The following is an 18,745-nucleotide window of genomic DNA, read 5'->3' as shown; positions in this document are numbered from 1 at the left end:
TGAGTTCTGGTTCATCTCATGTCAGTACTGCCTGGTGTAACTTTCTTCTTTTTATTTATCTGACATATATTTCTAAGTAAACAGCACCTATCTAGACTAGAGTAAGACCCAGACTTAAGAAAAAAGGCAAATTTAAATTATTTACAATTTTTCCTCTAACGCCTTTCTCCAACACCACCAATCCTCCATTCCTGGATATTTGCTAACACTCCTGCCAGCAGGGAGAGGCTTTTGCAGAAGGGTCTACATTTCTCTCTCTGCTTTCAATATCTTTTGTAGGATAAATAAAAGCAGTACTACCCAGCTAGTGCTGTGGGTGGCAAGCCACCCAGGTACTGGGGCAAGAGACTGAAGGCACAAGCTGTTCCAGTATAATAAAGAAAATATATGGAACAAGAATAGTTATACTAGAAATAGAATATAGATATGATTACATACGAATATTATTAATCATTAGTTTGTAGCATTACTCTTTATTCCAATATTATAATAATCTGTCTTCTACAATTATAACCTAGGAAAAACCAGGCCATACAGAGATAGAAGCTCAGGGGACATGGTGAGAAGTGACTAGAAGATATAAGTGTGAGCCCTCTGTCATGCCCGGATAGGGCCACTAGAGGACTCCTTGGTCTAGCGGTAACACCAGTGCCTGGGAAGGCGCTGTTACTTAGCAGACCTTGGTCTTGTGGTAGCGCCAGTGCCTGGGAAGGCACCCATTACTTAGCAGACCTTGGTCTTGTGGTAGCGCCAGTGCCTGGGAAGGCACCGGTTACTTAGCAGACCAAGAAAGGGAGTCTCCCTTTTCCCGGGGGAGTTAGAGAAGCCTCTCCTCCACCACCTCTTGTGGAAGGCCTGACATCACTCAGGCCCACCTGCAGCCATCTGGAGACCTAAATGTCTCCCTGCGATGCTATGCTTCAGCGGTCATGCTCTCAGTCCACTTTCATGTTCCACCCTGTACACCTGGCTCTGCCTTCTAGGTAGCAGTAGCAGAAGCAGAATTAGTGAAAGTATTAAAATCTTTGATCTCTCCGACAAATGCATAGAAGAAATAATGATGTAAGCTGGCCCCTCTCTGTCTCCACCTAAGCTACCAAATAGGGAGGGGCCCCCTGTTCGTTGGACACATGATTCACGTGACCTTACTTATCACTGGAGATGACTCACACTCCTTACCCTGCCCCCTTGCCTTGTGTACAATAAATAACAGCACAGCCAGGCATTCAGGGCCACTACCGGTCTCCGCATCTTTGTGGTAGTGGTCCCCCGGGCCCAGCTGTCTTTTTTTCTATCTCTTTGTCTTGTGTCTTTATTTCTATGATCTCTGGTCTCCACACACAAGGAGAAAAACCACAGGCCCTGTAGGGCTGGACCCTACAAGTGCAGCAGCTTCCCCCTATGTAGCATGCCTTAAATTTCATTTCTGCATTAATGATTTTATTACATCTAGTTCAGAAACGAGAAAACGAATTTTACAGGATAAATACCTGTAGCAGAGTGATTTGTTTCTAGGTCTCTATTCTTAGGAGGTATGAGATCTCCATCTTGACCTCTCTGCATACTGTGAGGTTTCAGACCCCATAGTGCCGGCTCAGTAAATGTGAAATTTGCATTTTGGCTGTTGTCCTCAGTATCTTTCCCCCTCTAACTTGTGGAATATATATGTCATGTATTACTAGAGGGACACCTGGATAGAACTTTAAATAACAGTAAATCAATTCAAGAGAAAGTTACTCCCTGCTTTTAGTCTTTCAGTTCCTTGGGAAATCCTCCGTGTGAGGTTTTTTTTTTTTTTTTTTACATTTCTCAAATGCTTGATTATACCTCCCTCCTCCCTTTTTATAAACAATGAGCTAGGCTCGAGCTCACTGCCTTCTTGGTAGGCACCAGAATTGAGCTAGAATTTAGTACATTTGTTTTGTTTTTCTTTTGTTTTTGGATAACTTTTTTTTTTTTAAACAGTAACTGTTGATTTGCCACTGAAAAGTAGTGTTTAAATTTTGCCTTACAAATTTTTATTTTAACAAATTAAATGAGTTTTAAATAAAAATATTAAATACAGGTAGGATAAAAGGGTGTGACAAAATTGAGAGCCTGATATGTTTGGGAGATTGCATGTGCCCTGGTTGAGAAGGTGGTATGGGAGTGAGTGAAACTTGGGAGTCACTTCTCTGGCATTCCAGGCTCTTCATTTATTTTTGTTTTGTCTGTAGTACTAACCTCTTGGTTAACAAGTATTTATGTTTTGTGCAGAGAGCTGTGTCCTGCAGATACCGTGAAAAACATAGTGTTCTTCCCTTTGTAGTCTTGGTGGGGAAGACAGCATGTGCCTGCAAGACACCTGGTGCAAGTGTGTACCATGGTAAATGCTATCAGAACAGCAAGGACCTTGTGTTGTCAGAGGAAGCAGAGGTCATCTCTGGCTGGGGACTTGAGGCTTGGCTCGGGCTTACGTTTTATCTGAGGCGCCTTTCTCCCTTTCATTTTGAATCTCCCTTCCTAAGTCTACATAAATTTTGTGGGAGAACGGGCATTTCTTTGTAGCTGTTATTCTAAGAAGCACTGTGTCCAGAAGAAAGAGCATCACACTGGCCCTCGGAAGACAGAGTGGCTGCCAGAGTTGTAGTTCTAGCACCCCTGTTTTCGGCTGGATAACTGCTTAATTGTTTCAGGTCTCAATTTCTTCATCTTTCTTGGTGATGATAAAACCGTGTGTCTTTCTTGCTTCATAAGGCAGCCCATGGGAGGGCCATTTGTGATGTTCATTTGCTTATCAATATTATCTTCACTCTATTATTTGTATTTGAAATACCGATAGGGATGATTTTGAGGGTATTTTAAATGTTTAATTATTTTTTTCCCATTTTTTTCTAGGTCTTGATGCAGAACTTTATTATGTGAGAAATGACCTTATTAGTCACTACGCTCTATCCTTTAATCTGTTAGTACCCAGTGAGACAAATTTCCTGCACTTCACCTGGCATGCGAAGTCCAAGGTAAGAGAGTGACTAACCACAGACATCATGACAGGGTCACCCAGCCACAGAGGCAAGGGCTGTGTTTGAGGACTGGGCTGCCATCTGTACTGAAGGGTCGGCCGGTGATGCGATATAGTAGTACTGAGTCTTTTCAGATTTATATTTCAAATACTTGGCCTATTCCTCTAAAATTTCTCGAATCCTTTAATACAAAAGTGGCTGTCATTTAATTGATTAGCATATGACACAACACTTACATCCTTTTAGGCTCTTCAAACAGAGATCCAGACCTAGCTTGAAAAGGGTGAAATTGGACCCAATAATGACATTGCTGCTGTGGTGAAATGATACGGGTGTAGGGGTGGGGATTGGTAAGACAGGCCTTTTAGACATGTTGGACAGAATGGATACAGTTCTCCCACTCATGGAGAAACGGTTTAAGAAAGGTACAGCAGATGCAGTCACCCATGTGTCCTGTGGTGAGGCTTCTTTACTCCTAAGGGCTAAATCCGATCACTTAAGAATCTCTTGCCTGGGCTACTTGTTGCTGAATTCTTCACATTTGCTCTGACTGCCTGGGTCCCTCAAACATAGTAAGTTTTCTCCTAAGTCAGAGAGTCGGAGACTGAGCCTGGAGGTGCCTCCTATACCCAACCAACTTCGGTTTCTTTTATCAACTTTGTATATAGGCTTTTGAATAGGATTTTATTTAGGAAATAAAAATAGTCTTGCTACTATAAATAAGAATACCTATTATAGAGTTTTTTTTTTAAAAGTACTATAGAATAGTGTCTGTCATGATATTTGCTGCAAGTTATTTAAATTGGCCACTTTAATATAGATTTTTTTAAATCTTCATTTTTTTCTACTTAGAAAACAACAAATGATTTTGGGAAAATTCAAATATTACAAAAATGTTTTAAGAACTCTAAGACTAGGCCTGGCATGGTGGCTCATGCCTGTAATCTCAGCACTTTGGGAGATCGAGACAGGTGGATCACGAGGTCAGGAGATCGAGACCATCCTGGCCAACATGGTGAAATCCCGTCTTTACTAAAAATATGAAAATTAGCCGGGTGTGGTGGCACACACCTGTATTCCCAGCTACTCAAGAGGCTGAGGCAGGAGAATCGCTTGAACCTGGTAGGTGGAGGTTGCAGTGAGCTGAGATTGCACCACTGCACTCCCGCCTGGGCGGCAGAGTGAGACTCCATCTCAAAAAAAAGAAAAAGAACTGTTAAGACTTTGTAGTTCTATATTCAGAAGTAATTGTTTATAGTTTGGTATAACTTCTTCAAGGTCCCCTTTTTTTCCCTTTTTAAACAAAAAAGGGATTTTTAGACGTGTATGTTGTATAGTACTTTTTCCCCTACAGAATAACTTATCTAGGCATCTTTATTTTTCTCTCACTCATTCTCTTTAGTGGTTTTATAATATGATATTGTACGGATGTATGCTATATTGCTTTCTGTAAAGTACCTCATTGATGGGACATATGGATTTTTAATAGCATTTTATTATTTCAAACAATACTTCCCTTTACTGTTACATAGTTTCCCTCATTTCATTTTGTAGGCAAAATCTAGGTAATGGGATGATGAAAACAATTGGTAGTTCATCTTTTATTGATTTTTCTACCTTTGCTATTTCTTTTATTTAAAAATTTTTCAACCTTTGCTTTTGATGAATATAGAAATACAGAAAAAAAATGTGTTAATGTGTATCCCTCTGTGTGTATATGTACATATATATGTGTGTGTATTTATATAAATATGTTAAGAACATATTTGTTCAGAAGTTTTTGTGCACTTATGGCCTTATTTCTGAATAGTAAATTACTGCTAAGAAGTGAAATGGCTAGCCAATGCATGTGCGTGTTTAAAACTTTGAAAGATACTGCCAGATGTACCAGTGAATAAGTGCTTATTTTTGATCTTCATTTCCTAATACCAACATTTTAAGTATACTTGTTTGCCTTCCAATCTCCCTCTCCCTCCCGCTCCCCATATGTCAGTGTGTATTTTCTAAGAAAAAGGGCATTCTTTATACGACCAAAGTACAATGATCAAAACCAGGAAATTTGACATTATTAAGTTATTATCTAATCTACAGTAGTCACATTTTATCAATTATCACAACAATGTTCTTCATAGCTAATTTTTACTAGTTGATGTCTCTTAGTTCCCTATCAGTCTGGAACAGTTCTGTAGCCTTTCTTTATGTTTTTTGACCTTAACATTTTTTAAACATACAGGCCAGTTATTTTGTAGAATGCCCCTCAGTTTGCGTTGTCTGAGGTTTCCTCATGATTAGATTCAGGAATATCTCTTTGGCAGTGATACCACAAAGGTGCTGTCCTTCCCAGTGCACAAGGTGCCAATTTGTCCCGTGACTGGTGGTGGTAAGTCCGAATACTCTCCTCACCAGATTTTTCCCGTCGAGTTTTTCCCTTTATAATTAGTGAGTAATTTGTGGGGAGATAATTTGAAACTATCTTTTAACAAAATCTCGTTCCTCATCACCCTTTCAACCTCTACTTTTTGCATCTGTTTGTGAAACTAGTTTTGTATTTCAGCCTGTGCGGTGGTGAGGGTAGTGTGTTTCCTCTCACTGGAAGAGGTCAGACCTACGCTGGATAACTGAATATTCAGTAAGGCTGTTGTAGAAGGAATTCAAGTATTTGTGGAGTGGTTGTTACTGAATTGTAAGTTCCCTTGCAACTCTGCGGTCCAGTGTTTCTGTGAACATCTTTCAGGCAGAGAAGCTTCTTACAGTCTCCAAAAAATTGATAGCTAATTCTTTGTTGTTATTCTTACCTTTGATGTTGATGCATACAAAAACAAATAATAGATGTATTTCAAAATGGTGAAAGGTTTATTAGAGAATTCTGTTCAGGCACTTCTATTGACTTTGAACAGAGTGTGAATATTTCTGGGCACACTTAGGAAAAAAGAATGCTGATATGAGAAGGTTTCCTGGGCAAGTGTATGGGTAGTGATTTGTGAGTACAAAGGCCATGTGGGAAGTGGCAGTGAGGACCGAACAAAATAAAACCTTCTTTTACTGATTCCTTTAAAACAGTTAATATACACTGTTTGTTATTTGGAGTGAGCGCAGGGCCCTGACATTGCTGGTGATGGGTGTCTGAGTCTTAGGAGCCTGTTACAGGAGGATGTTGGAGTGGGAGAGAGCAGGTAGGAGGGGCTCAGGTAAATATATATGTTTGAAGGGAAACTTGTGTTAGCGTGGTACATTGTGGGTCAGGAGAAGCCTTGGTATAGCTGTAGTTGTACTCCCATATCATTCACATTATTTTATAGAGCATAATTTCCAAGTTACTTCTTTGGCAGGTATAAATATCATTGTTAGTGCACATTTGGGCTGCCACTATGGTATGATATTCTTTGTGAGGCAGAAGTTTCCTGATTTTTTTTGGAGAGTATGACCGTTTATTTACATGTCCAGGCCAGAAATGTAGAAGGGATCCTAGTTTCCTTCTCCTACACTTTCTAAATCTAGTTGATTCTCTCTAATAATTACATCTTAAATTCGTTTCCTCCCTCTGTTGTGACCCAATGCCTCACCCTTAGTTTGGGCGTTCATTGTTTCTTGCTGGATTCGGAAGTGGTCTTCTAACTGGTCTCCTTTCCTCTGGACTGACCTCTCGTTGCACCCTCCACAAAGCCACCCTCGGCTTCTCTGTTGCTACCGGAATAAAGCTCTTGATTTCGTAGGAGGCCTTTATGGTCTGGTCTCGGCCTTTCTTTTCTGCCTCCTATCTAGCCAGTCATTTAGTGTCATTTTTTTCTGTCTTGGAATTTCCTGAATGCTCTGTGATCTGTCACAGTGCTGCTGTTTGCCACAAATGCCCTTTCTTCATTCTTTACCTGAATAACTCCTGTTTATCTCATAAAGCTGTGACCTGGTGTCACCTCTCCTCCAATGTGTCCGGTGCCCTTTTCTGTCTGCACAGTGCCCTTCTCCTCTCTCATAGCCCTAGTTATACTTTAAGAATATTGTACTAGTTTGATTTTCTTTTCTTTCTCTCTCCTATATGCTGAGCACATTAAAGGGTATCCCCTGTGCTTGGTATAGCACGTGGTACTTACTGCAGAAGAGATGTGCAGGTAGAAGCCACAGGGCCCGGCTCAACAAATGGGGAACTTCTGAGCAGTTAGGGCTTTTCAGAGTTGGAATGTGTGGCTTTAGGAGTGGTGACTTTCCTATTTCTGGAAGTGTGAAAACATATAGGCTGGGTACACTTGACAGTAGTTGCACAAGTGGGATGTTTCAGATATTCTACTCTTAATAAAGTGAGGTTATAAGTTTGGAAAAATGAGTGGGTTGAATATAAACCTAAACTGATTTATACCTGTAACAGGAATTTAGAGGAAAGTAACCATCTTATAATTTTTTTAAGTAAAAAACTAAGGAAATATGTCTGTGTTAATCTAGTTTCAGGCTTCAGACACTATTGCAGTTCCCAATTCTAGGTAATAATCTCTGGTGATTTGAGCACAGTTGATTACGTTTATTTATTTTAAAAGTTAATCTTATGAGTAGATAATATATGCACATAGTAAAAATGTAAAAAGCATAAAGGGTATACAGTGGAAAGTAAGTCCCCTACACCTTCTGGTACCATCCCTGAGCAATCCAGCCACTTAGGTCCCCTTGCCTGAGTCAGCCAGTGTTGCCTGATTCTTGTCTTTCCTTTAGAAATCGTTTGTGTGTATGTAAGCATCCATGTGTATATGTATATATACATCTTTCAACAACTAACATACCACATACTTTTCTGCAGTTTGCAGAGCACTGAACAATATCCTGGTCAAGGATCTCTGTCACTTGATACAGAGTCGTACTTTTTCCCCCTTCAAATGGCTGTATTATTTATTATTATATGGTTGTACTTTGGTTATTGATTAGTTCCTGTGAGAAAATTAAGACCCAGATTTGGAAAGGGACTTGCTTAAGGTAGGAGAAGTAGGGTTAGAGGAAGCAGAAGATAGAGATGACCTGAAATGGGAAAGTCACACATGAGGGCAGGGGAGGCTTGATGAAGGGTTTGTCACCTGATCATTTAACCCTGAGGTGTAATCATGAACTTTCAGAAGGAAGGCCGTGCCTCTCAAGCTCTAATACTTTATTGGAAACCCTCGGTTCTTTCTTTAAGGTTTTGCCAGAAGATGAAATATTTGCTTCCAGAGATCTCCTGGCTCCCTGGTATATGTCAGTTCAACATTGTAGATATTTTAACATTAGTTTTCACATATCACAGCTTCTGGTAATAGTGTTTCTCAGTGTTTACACGGTTTTGTCTTACCACACAGATTGTGGTCACTTCAGAGGCTTGAAGCTGTCTTACTCTTAGTGCATAGGTCACACATGCCTTAGCGAGTGGTCAGGAAAGACCATTGTGTTAATTGCATTTTGAGCTGGGAGTAGAACTCTGGTATTGCTTGTTTTTCACAGGACCACACACTTAAAAGCAGGCTACTGAGAGGCTTTAACAGATAATTAGTTTCTTCTGTATTCCAGCACATTCCCCAATATCCAGGAAAAACATGTAACTGTGTCTGTTAAGTGTCAGTAGCTTTTTTTATTTCCTTCGAGACAGAGTCTCGCTATGTCACTCAGGCTGGAGTACAGTGGCGTGATCTCAGCTCACTGCAAGCTCCGCCTCCGGGTTCACGCCATTCTCCTGCCTCAGCCTCCCAAGTAGCTGGGACTACAGGCGCCCGCCACCATGCCCGGCTAATTTTTTTGTATTTTTAGTAGAGACGGGGTTTCACCATGTTAGCCAGGATGGTCTTGATCTCCTGACCTCGCGATCTGCCTGCCTCGGCCTCCCAAAGTGCTGGCATCACAGGCACGAGCCACCGCATCTGGCCGTCAGTAGCTATTTTAGATAATCCGAAAAGCAAAAATTTGCCAAGATGTAGCAGAATATTCCCACTACCCACCCTCACCCCATGGCTGTTTTCTGCTTTGGAATTCATCATCATTTTCTAGGAGTTGCAGGGAACTCGTCCAGAGTTCCAGCAGACACCGCTGGAGGCCAGCGGCTGTGTCCTGTGCAGAGTGAGGTTTCTATGAGAAAGGCATTACTTCTAGTAAGTTCAGAGAAATTAAAAGGCTATTTAGCTGTAGACAAGTGTATTCACTTTAAATCTGTACTCTCTGTGTTCCAGAAGGAAATGGCTTTACTTGCCAGCTTCCTACTTGTAGTTGCCATTTGTTTCCAAGTAAGGGAACATAAGCAAAAATGTTTATTTTTCAGTTTATTCAAATGTTTATATTTTTGGTAGGTTTTTTTTTTTTTTCTTTTCTTTTCTTTTTTTTTTTCCTTTTTTTTTTTTGTTTGAGACTGAGTCTCACTCTGTCACCCAGGCTGGCATGCAGTGGTGCGATCTCGGCTCACTGCCTCCTCCGCCTCCCGGGTTCAAGTGATTCTCCTGCCTCAGCCTCCCGAGTAGCTGGGATTACATGTGCCCACCACCATGCCCACTTAATTTTTGTATTTTTAGTAGAGACGGGGTTTTGCCATGTTGGTCAGGCTGGTCTAGAACTCCTGGCCTCAAGTGATCCACCTGCATTGACCTCCCAGAATGCTGGGATTACAGGTGTGAGCCACCACGCCTGGTCTGTAGTTTCTTTTCTGAAGTATTTTGGCTCACTCTACATTCTGATAAACAACTGCTGTTCAAATTGCTTTGTCCCAGTAGACTGTACGTTTAACTTTTGAGCAGATCTGTTTCTTTAAAGGATGATTGGCAAGTGAGAGTCCTTACAGATTGATACATGCCCAACTAGAGAAAATTGGGCTTCAATAATTGGCAATTTCTTCTCTAATCCCAGAAACTGCAGTTTTAAAATTTATATCCTAAAGACTGCAGAGGGAAAAGAGAACTACCTTGTGAATGCCCCCCATTTTTAGACAGTTCCTCAAAAAAGGAGCTAGCAAGCAGGCTTCCGCAGTTTCATGCTTCATATTCCTCTAAGCTGCTGATACGACCAAAGGGGCTGCCTTCTCAGACCTCCTCCTCAGCCCTTTGCACCTCTCCCTGTGCCCTCACTGGCCAGCTACACTCACAACCTCGTTTCCCTCCCTTCTCTCCTCCTTTTTACCTTGCCACACTGAAATGCTCACGTGCCAGTGTTACCCCTTTTTTAACTGCAGTTAGCGCCCTGGACCCCTCCGCTTCCTTAGGGGTTCTGGTCTCTGGTCTGCTGCTTCTCTCCGTGTGATAACTGAGACCTATGATAAAGGAGACAGCAAGTTTCTGGGGAAATAGTAAGTGTGGCTTTGAATTTGTTAAGTTGGAAGGCTGTAGGGTAATTAGGTAGATTTGCTTAGTAGGTAATTGGACACTTGGGAGGGATTGAAGGTAAAAGAGAGTGAGAGAAATGGATGATTAAGATATTCCATCAGTGGTGAAATGGGCTAGAACCTAGTGTACTAGGAGAGAAGGATTTACATTTGGAGAGGAAAATGGACCTTTCTTTGGGAGTGGAATGGAAAGAATGGATGCTCTAACAGATCTGCCTGGGTGTTGAAAAGAAAGGTGAAAATGGAGTTCCTCTGTGCTAGTGGAAAGGGACAAAAACATTGAGTGTGAGGAGGTGGGGAAGGTCTGTAAGGTTGGAATAAGACTAGGGAAGAGAGGGTCAGTGAGGAAGGGATTGCTGAGCGGAACTAAAGGCCTCCCCTGAGGCTGGAGGTCATCGTTGTATAAGAGCTCCTACTCTGTAGGATGGATTTCCTTCAGCAGTGCTGAGCAGCAGGGGTAGAGTAAGGGGTGGTCAGGATGCTGGAGCTGCCCTTTGAGAGTTTGGAAGGAGTGAACCAGCTGAAGGTGCCAATATGACTGTCAGTAATGTTGCCTTCTTTAGGGCTTAGGCTGTGGGAAACATGAAACTAGGTGTTTGTGGCTATACTGGAGAGAAGGGAAGTGGCTTTAACTGGCTACTGCATCCTGTTAGGAACACAGCTCCTGGCTCATAAATGTGCCTCATAAACTTTGGCTGACTTGGAGTGATGGAGTCAGAGAACTGGTTTTGTAGGAATCAGAGGTGGTGATGGGATCTTTGATAGAATGGCATTTTTGCATTTGTTTTGGTTATGAAGTAGTTCTTTAGTGTGTCAGGATATTGAATACTGAATATTGAAGCCAGGGAAAACATAGCAGGACACTAAGGCCTCTGCAAGTCCTGTGTGGGTCATTGGTGTTGATGGCGTGAGAAGTAGCCATTATGAGTAGAAGCTGTGAGCTTCAGCTGGGCATGGTGGCTCACGCCTGTAATCCCAGCAATGTGGGAGGCCAAGACAGGTGGATCACTTGGGGCCAGGAGTTCGAGACCATCCTGGCCAACGTGGCGAAACCCCCTCTGTACTAAAAATACAAAAATGAGCTGAGCATGATGGCGTGTGCCTGTAGTCCCAGCTACTTCAGAGGCTGAGGCAGGAGAATTGCTTGAACCCAGGAGGCGGAGGTTGCAGTGAGCTGATATCACGCCACTGCACTCCAGCCAGAGTGACAGAGTGATACTCGGTCTCAAAAAAAGAAGTTATGAGCTTCAGAGTAGAGGGGATTTGCATGAGGGCATGAGGAAGGGATGTCTAGGAAGGACCTAGTGATCCTAAAGAGTGCTGACCCTACTGTCTAGGCCCTGAGGGTCAGGTGTTATAGGAACTGAATGATAGGGGAACAGATGACTTCTGAGGAAAGCCAGGTTGTGGGAGAAGGTGGGAAGACATTTGTGAAGAGGCAGAGAGTGTAGGAGGTTGTTCTGAATAGGGAGGTTCTCAGAATGGGGAAGAAACAGAAGGCCTGCAACAGTGTTCTTGACAGACCCAGGAGGTTTCGTGTCAGAATCCCTGGGGCCAGCAGTGGGCTGATGATTATGAAGTGCAGCATGGCAGTAAGGTGGCTGTTCTGGAATGACTGCTGATGCCGCTGATGTCTGCATTTATCAGAGGAGACTTGTGCCAGGCTAACAGTTAGGTGTGTTACATTAATGATCCTATTTGATCCTCATAACATGTATTACCCTCATTTTACAAAAAATGGAAACTCAGAGAAGTTACTAATTTACCTGAGGGTCACATGGTCTCATGTTTCGGAACCCAGTTCTTGCGGTGCTGATTTCTTTTGTGCACCTGCCCTTCATGTATAGTCCTGTTCAGAGATACCGTGGGTGTAGGGATGTATAACGAATGCATTCTTTGATGTTGTATTGCTGGAAAGCTTGCTCATTCCCTGCCCAAACTTGCTTGGCTGTGGCTCTCTAGCACCCCCTGGTGGCAGCAATGGTATTGTGATCTGCTAAGGTGAGTGTGAACACTTTCTAGCCAAGGTACCTCTAAGTCACTGATGTGCTGCAGCAAGAACATTTCCTTTGTTGGGAATGTGGCACTTATTAAACACAGCCTTTAACAGTTGTTTATGTACCTATCTTAACTGCAGAGGAAGAATTTAATGTTTGTATACCCCTACAGTGTTTAGCTAAGAGACTAAATACAGTGTGAAAGGAGAAACCCCAAGGGGAATCAAACTCTAGATTGAGCCCTTCTTATTCATGGGTAACAACGCCTTCCACCTTAGCCCAAGCGTAAGGGCCATCCCTTCCCTTATATCTGGGATGATACTCTTTCCCTCTTTTCTTTCATCTTTATTATGTACCATTTCATTAGCTTTATTCACTAGCATATATACATATTTGAATATCTCATCTAAAAACGAAGAAAGAAAAGCTTTGGAACACCCCCCACTTCACCATCTGTCTCCCATTCTTCCAGTTAAGTTTCTTAAAGAATGGCTTATCGAATGTCTTTCTTCTCACTCTTTTTCCAACCTGCTGCCTCATGGCTCTGCGAATCTCAGTCCGCCACCAGTGACACCTTTTGTGACCACTGAATGGGAGAGGGATACCATACGTATCAAGAACCTGTGGGCAGGGCAGAGAGTGATGTGAACTGTAGGACCTCATTGAAGGTCTTGATGCCGGCAGCCATTCTGAATTTCAGCTATTGCTTTGCAGTTTGAGCTGCTGCTTTCATGAACTCTCCATAGCAACAGAGCCATAATTATTGATGCTGATTGGTTCTATTAAGCCACATTGGGTAGTCCAGGTATTGATAGATAATATTGGTGTTTTAGAGACATTTCATGGGTTGCCTCTCTTCCCTTCTGGATTCTGAATCACTTCTCAAGTTAAATGGAGATCTAAATATGAACTTTCTTTTTGGTGGGAGCAAGACTAGAGGATGTGACTTAGATATTCTATGAGAAATCTACCTTGGCATCTGCTTATTGTGTGAGTAGGTCTGCAGAGCAGACCTTCTTCTACCAGCCACAAGGAGTCCCTCCGAGCTTGTCTTTCATTTATCAACCAGAGAAGACATTGGTAGATATTTATAGTCTGTCAGTTACATATCTCACTGCTTTGGTTCTTCACATCTGGCTCTTCATGGCCTCTCTGTCAGTGCTGCATAGTCCTCAGCAGGATTTCTGACCCTAGATGGCAGGTTTTATGGAAGAATGGTGGTCCTGTTCTGGACATAAAATAGAGGGTGGCTTATTGGGTTGAATTTTTATCTAACTGAAAATTCTTGGGACTATTTCTGACAATTTGGACTTTTTTATAGCTAGATTATTTGTACATGTGAAAGGCTCATGCATTGGTTAGTTAATGAGCTAATTAATGAAGTCAAGCTGATAGTATCTTTCTTCTTATCACAGGTCCATTTTGTTTATTTCTGTCTATTTTACAGGTTGAATATAAGCTGGGATTCCAAGTGGACAATGTTTTGGCAATGGACATGCCCCAGGTCAACATTTCTGTTCAGGGGGAAGTTCCACGCACTTTATCAGGTAAGTGAGATTCTTCAAAGACAGAGTTAACATACTTTTTCAACTGTATCCCCTGTGTCCCCAAAACGAAGTTTAACTACTGATGTGTAGTGTGTATTACTTTTCTACAAAAAAAGTAATTTTTGTAAATATTTGCACTGTGTTCTTAAACCATTCTCTCTTTTCTGTCCTTCTAGAACTCTCTGTGCTCAGCCCTCCCTCTCTCCTTTTCTGCATTGCTGGTACTTACCTCCACATGAGTCCCTGTGTCTGATCACGTTTCACTTTGATTAGGCACCACATTCCACCCTGTGGCCCAGATGGTCTTTGCATGGTCATATTTGACCCTGTGACCTGAAGCCCATCAGTGGCCTCCACTCCCATCAACTGAACATTCCAGACTCACCATCTTGTGTCCTGGATACTTTACCATCTGCCCCTGTCTGCCTGTCTAGCCGTGTTGCTGCACTTGCCCCAGAGTTCTGGCAGTTCCAGACTACATGAAGTTCTGATCTTTAAGCCTTTGCATGTGCTGGTCTCAGTATTTGGGATCATCTTTTCCTCTTTCTGCTTGTGAACTCCTTTCTATTAATCCTACTCATTCTGCAAGACTCAAGATTTACACTGTCTTTTTCCTGCCACCTTCTCTTCTTTCATTTGTTAGCTTCTATTCTTCCTACCCCCTGGGAACTTCATATTTAACTGTTTTTGCACTGATTACATTATCTAGCAGTTCCCTTGATGCTTAGCATAGAGTATGGCTCAGGATAGGCACTCAGTACAGTCTGAGTAAATGAATAAGTGTCTTACTTACACCAATTTAACTACTTTTGAACTAACTTCTTAGGCTGTTTAAGTTGTGGTATTTGTAAGTAATGGAAATTTTTAAAAATTGAAAGTATCAGCCACAATAGTGTTGTGAAACTTTTTCTGGCAGTCATATTCACTGTTATCAGTCACATACATTAAGCTTGAAGAAAGCACAGGAAGGCTGCTTGAATTTTTATGGGCAGTAAAGGAATTTAGAAATGCCCATATCTTTAATGCACTCATACAGATGGTAGAATGATATGTTTTAAATTTGTAGGAAGAGAATCTTAAAGACTGGGGAAAAAAATTATATGCACTGAAGTCTGTTATCGCATTGCTACAATTATGGATTAAAATCAGTTTCTATTGAGAAAGGTGTTGTTTTTAAACTCATAGCTGAGAATTGATCAGATTCATTTACAGGTTTATATTTAATCTTTTTATGAAGAGCAGACATACTTGCATTTTGGTAGTGAGTTGTCTTTCCATTTGATCATGTAATTACTGTTGTTACTACTGCTAATGTGTCTGCTAAGGTTTGCCTGATGATCCTTTAGCTTTAGTGTATTGGAATAGCAGGACTTATGAGACAAAGTGATGTATTAAAAACAATGAGCAAAAGTTGAAAACAATTATCTCTTCATTGATGTCTTGATGTCTCTTCATTGATGTCTTGGTTTGTTCTTTAATACTAACTTTTATATCCATAATGAAATGCTTAGTGTCTAGAGGTGTGGTAGTCTGAAGATCTCTAAAAACTTCTGTTTAGTTACTTTATTTAAATGTATTATTTTTAGTTTTCTTGCAGCAAAAATAAGTAATTCTAAAATGTTTAAAAGAATCATTTTGGGGCATTAATGGTGATTTTTAGAAAATGTAAAATATTTTTCTTATCTTTTTTAAACAGTGTTTCGGGTAGAGCTTTCCTGTACTGGCAAAGTAGATTCTGAAGTTACGATACTAATGCAGCTCAACTTGACAGTAAATTCTTCAAAAAATTTTACCGTCTTAAATTTTAAACGAAGGAAAATGTGCTACAAAAGTAAGGAATTTATTTACCAAAATATGTTTTACGTATATGTGAGAAGGTGAAAAATAGAGTTTGTTGTTTTTTCACAGATTTAATTATGACCAACTCGTGATTATAGTTGCAAGTGAGAAAAGAACACTGACAGATGAAGTTTCGAGATAATCCCAGATCGCTGGTAGCCAAGAATCTCACTCAGGCCTCATTTAGTCCATGCTTTCTCAAATCTTTTGTCAGAATTGCTAAAATGTTTTCCATTAGGAATAGTGCTAAAATGGTTGAAGAGGTAAAGAAATAAGAAAAATCTGTTGGGACTTCTGAGTAACTATGTTAATTTTGTTTCCCTTATCAAGTTACTTTTATGCAGAAGCATTGCTCTGGGGTGAGATAGACCTGGGTTGGAATGACAGCTCTGGTCTTTTCAGGATATTGGTACAAGTTACTTAACGTCTCTGAAGCTCAGTTTTCTTCATCTGTAAAATGGGCATAATACCTGTTTCAGAGATTTGTTGTTTTTACAATTCATTAAATCTAGCCTAAAACTTAGAATACCATATGTGGGTACTTACCAAAGTTAGTTTTTTTTTGGTTTTGAATTATAAACTGAAGAAATCAGAGTGGATATGAAAGAGTTTCAGTATGCGAGGTCATAAATCAAAGAATTTTGGAGTTCTTACAAGTTTAGTCCATCCCACTCACTGTAAGTTCCATAAAGCTAAAGTAACCCAAATTTACAAGGTCACATAGGTAGAATTGGTTAGTATCTAAGATGGGGGTGAGCGGAAATCCTATCCCAAACCTTGAGTGCTTACTATGTTCTAAGTGCTTGACAGATATTACACCTGTTTAATCCCTACAGCAACCCAAGGCAACGGATTCTGTCATTGTTGTCATTTTCAGAAAAGGAAGCTGAGCTTCAGAGAATCTAGCTTGCCAAGATCAGATGGCTAAGTGGTGCAGCTAGGATGCAGACCTGTTCTTTCAGCCTCTTTGTTAAACTGTCTTTTTTTTTTTTTTTTTTTTTTTTTGAGACAGAGTCTCACTCTGTCGCCCAGGCTGGAGTGCAGTGGCGCAATCTCTGCTCACTGCAAGCTCTGCCTCCCGGGTTCACGCCATTCTCCTGCCTCAGCCTCCCAAGTAGCTGGGACTACAGGCGCCCGCCACCATACCCGGCTAATTTAAACTGTCTTTTAATAAATTTCCCAATTGAAATCAGTGCTGAGTGTTATGAAAACACCTAAGGCCAACAAGTGAGTTGTAATGGCTAATGTCTGGGTACATGCCAATAAAAAAAGCTGCACTACATTTGAATAGACATCTTAAGAAAGAAAAGCTAGCATCTTTCAGCTTTAGTGTTTTGATACAATTTTCAGTTCTACTATATTCAGTTATGTACCAACTTCTATGTAATTTTAAAGACAAAGGATATTTCAGAGACTCTTTAGTCCAGTGTAGTCATTATATGTTTGATATAAGGAGATTGGACCCTAGGCCACCTAGGGTACCACAGCTAGCCAGTGAGGAGTATAAAACATTCAGTTCGTGATCCTCAGAGAGATGGACATGACTGTACCGTGGTGCTTCATGTTACTCTTAAAGGCAGAATGATAACCAGACATGGTGTGGCCTCTGGATCCCACCAGTACTAATATCTGCTAAGGTTAATGATCAGCTGATACTCAAAATGATCATATACCGTCTCCATTTTCTTTAATATGTGTATGAAATTAACATTAAAATTCTGTGTTGGAGTAATTTTCTATTCTGTTTTAGACTTAAGTTTTTCTCTGGCCCTCTGTATTTGTTGGTCATGGTTTTGGCCACCCTAGTCACCCAGTTCAGGCTCATGACTCTTACTTTGTTATGTGATCCTAATGTTTTTATTTATCTGGTTTTCCAGCCTACTATATTTCAAAAACTGTCTGCAACAGAAAACATATCTGTACCATATGGAATGTTAGTAGGTGTTACTAGCAAAAAAAGTTTCCTTTATCATATGAGGATGGCAATTATGGGTTAGACAAGTTTTGTGACCCCATGACTCCTTTTAGTCTTTACATTCTGATGTTCACTGTGAACCTCCAAAGAGACACTATAGTATGTGGTGTTTCCCAAACTTCTTGACCACAGGAACATTTTCATTGAGCATCTAGAAGTAACACCCATTGGCTAACAGTGGTATAGACTATTGATTGATGACTGTAGTGGTGATTATCGGAATAGTAATGTAGCTTTCATTATCTTGCAACAAATACCTGTTGCTGAGTTCCAGCAATGTTCTGATAATTATTGTAATTAAGGATTTTCATGGAAAAGAGAATTTCTAAAGCATCATTTATCTCCTTTTAAATTCAGAACTTGAAGAAGTAAAAACTTCAGCCTTGGACAAAAACACTAGCAGAACTATTTGTAAGTGTTAATGTATTATCTTTATCCATTATTAGAAATGAAAAATGGTTGACTGCATATAAACATGATTGCATGAAGCTTGGAGGCCTCATGGTTTCCAGTTTGTCAAATGATAATGACACTACGCTGTTATTTTGCTGGTGCTTTGTAGACTGGTGGATAGGTCATGAAACTTAGAATATTGACTATTTTGAGAACTAAAATTTATACGTATTTTGTAACAAGTAAGCTAAAAAGTTATACAAGCAAGAATATCACGTTTTTGAGTAGTCCTAATTAAAGTATGACCATGAAATATATGTAAGATCTTTATTAGCAGAGGGTTAGAAAATCTGGCTTGCAGTCTGGACCTAATCTTAAGCTAATTTCATCCAGGTGAAGGTGTAAGCTTAAAGATACTGTGTTACTTAAAACTACAGAGCAGATATGCAAAGTAGATTTTTATTTTTTGGTATTGGTTGTGTTTAGATACTATTAAAAACTTCTTTTTTTCTTTTCTGACATGAAGACATCGTTGAGTCTTACTCTTCTTGGGGTTGTGTTAATAGCAGTATCTTAAAAGGATACTAGATTCTCTTCATGCAAGTAGACTTTTAAAAAATTGTTTTTTGAAAATTTCAAGTCTATGAAAGTTCAGAGTACGCTTTGATGAACTCCATGTG

The 18,745-nt window shown here is 40.5% G+C and overlaps 1 protein-coding gene across 2 annotated transcripts in view; it reads left to right on the top strand.

The window, feature by feature from the left end:
* The window catches only part of RYK (receptor like tyrosine kinase), a 92,753-nt gene that overhangs the window by 26,977 nt on the left and 47,031 nt on the right, over nt 1-18,745 (top strand). For both annotated transcript variants that reach the window (XM_023187859.1, XM_023187858.1), the window contains exons 2-5: nt 2,878-2,999; nt 13,759-13,858; nt 15,555-15,689; nt 18,030-18,083. In XM_023187859.1, coding sequence (XP_023043627.1) covers nt 2,878-2,999; nt 13,759-13,858; nt 15,555-15,689; nt 18,030-18,083 — 411 coding nt within the window. The remainder of the gene's footprint in view (nt 1-2,877; nt 3,000-13,758; nt 13,859-15,554; nt 15,690-18,029; nt 18,084-18,745) is intronic.

The sequence above is a fragment of the Piliocolobus tephrosceles genome, chromosome 2 (genome assembly GCF_002776525.5).
Source record: "Piliocolobus tephrosceles isolate RC106 chromosome 2, ASM277652v3, whole genome shotgun sequence".
Taxonomy (NCBI): domain Eukaryota; kingdom Metazoa; phylum Chordata; class Mammalia; order Primates; family Cercopithecidae; genus Piliocolobus; species Piliocolobus tephrosceles.
Note: the sequence above shows the minus strand (reverse complement) of the source record. Positions and strands in the feature narration are given on the sequence as shown.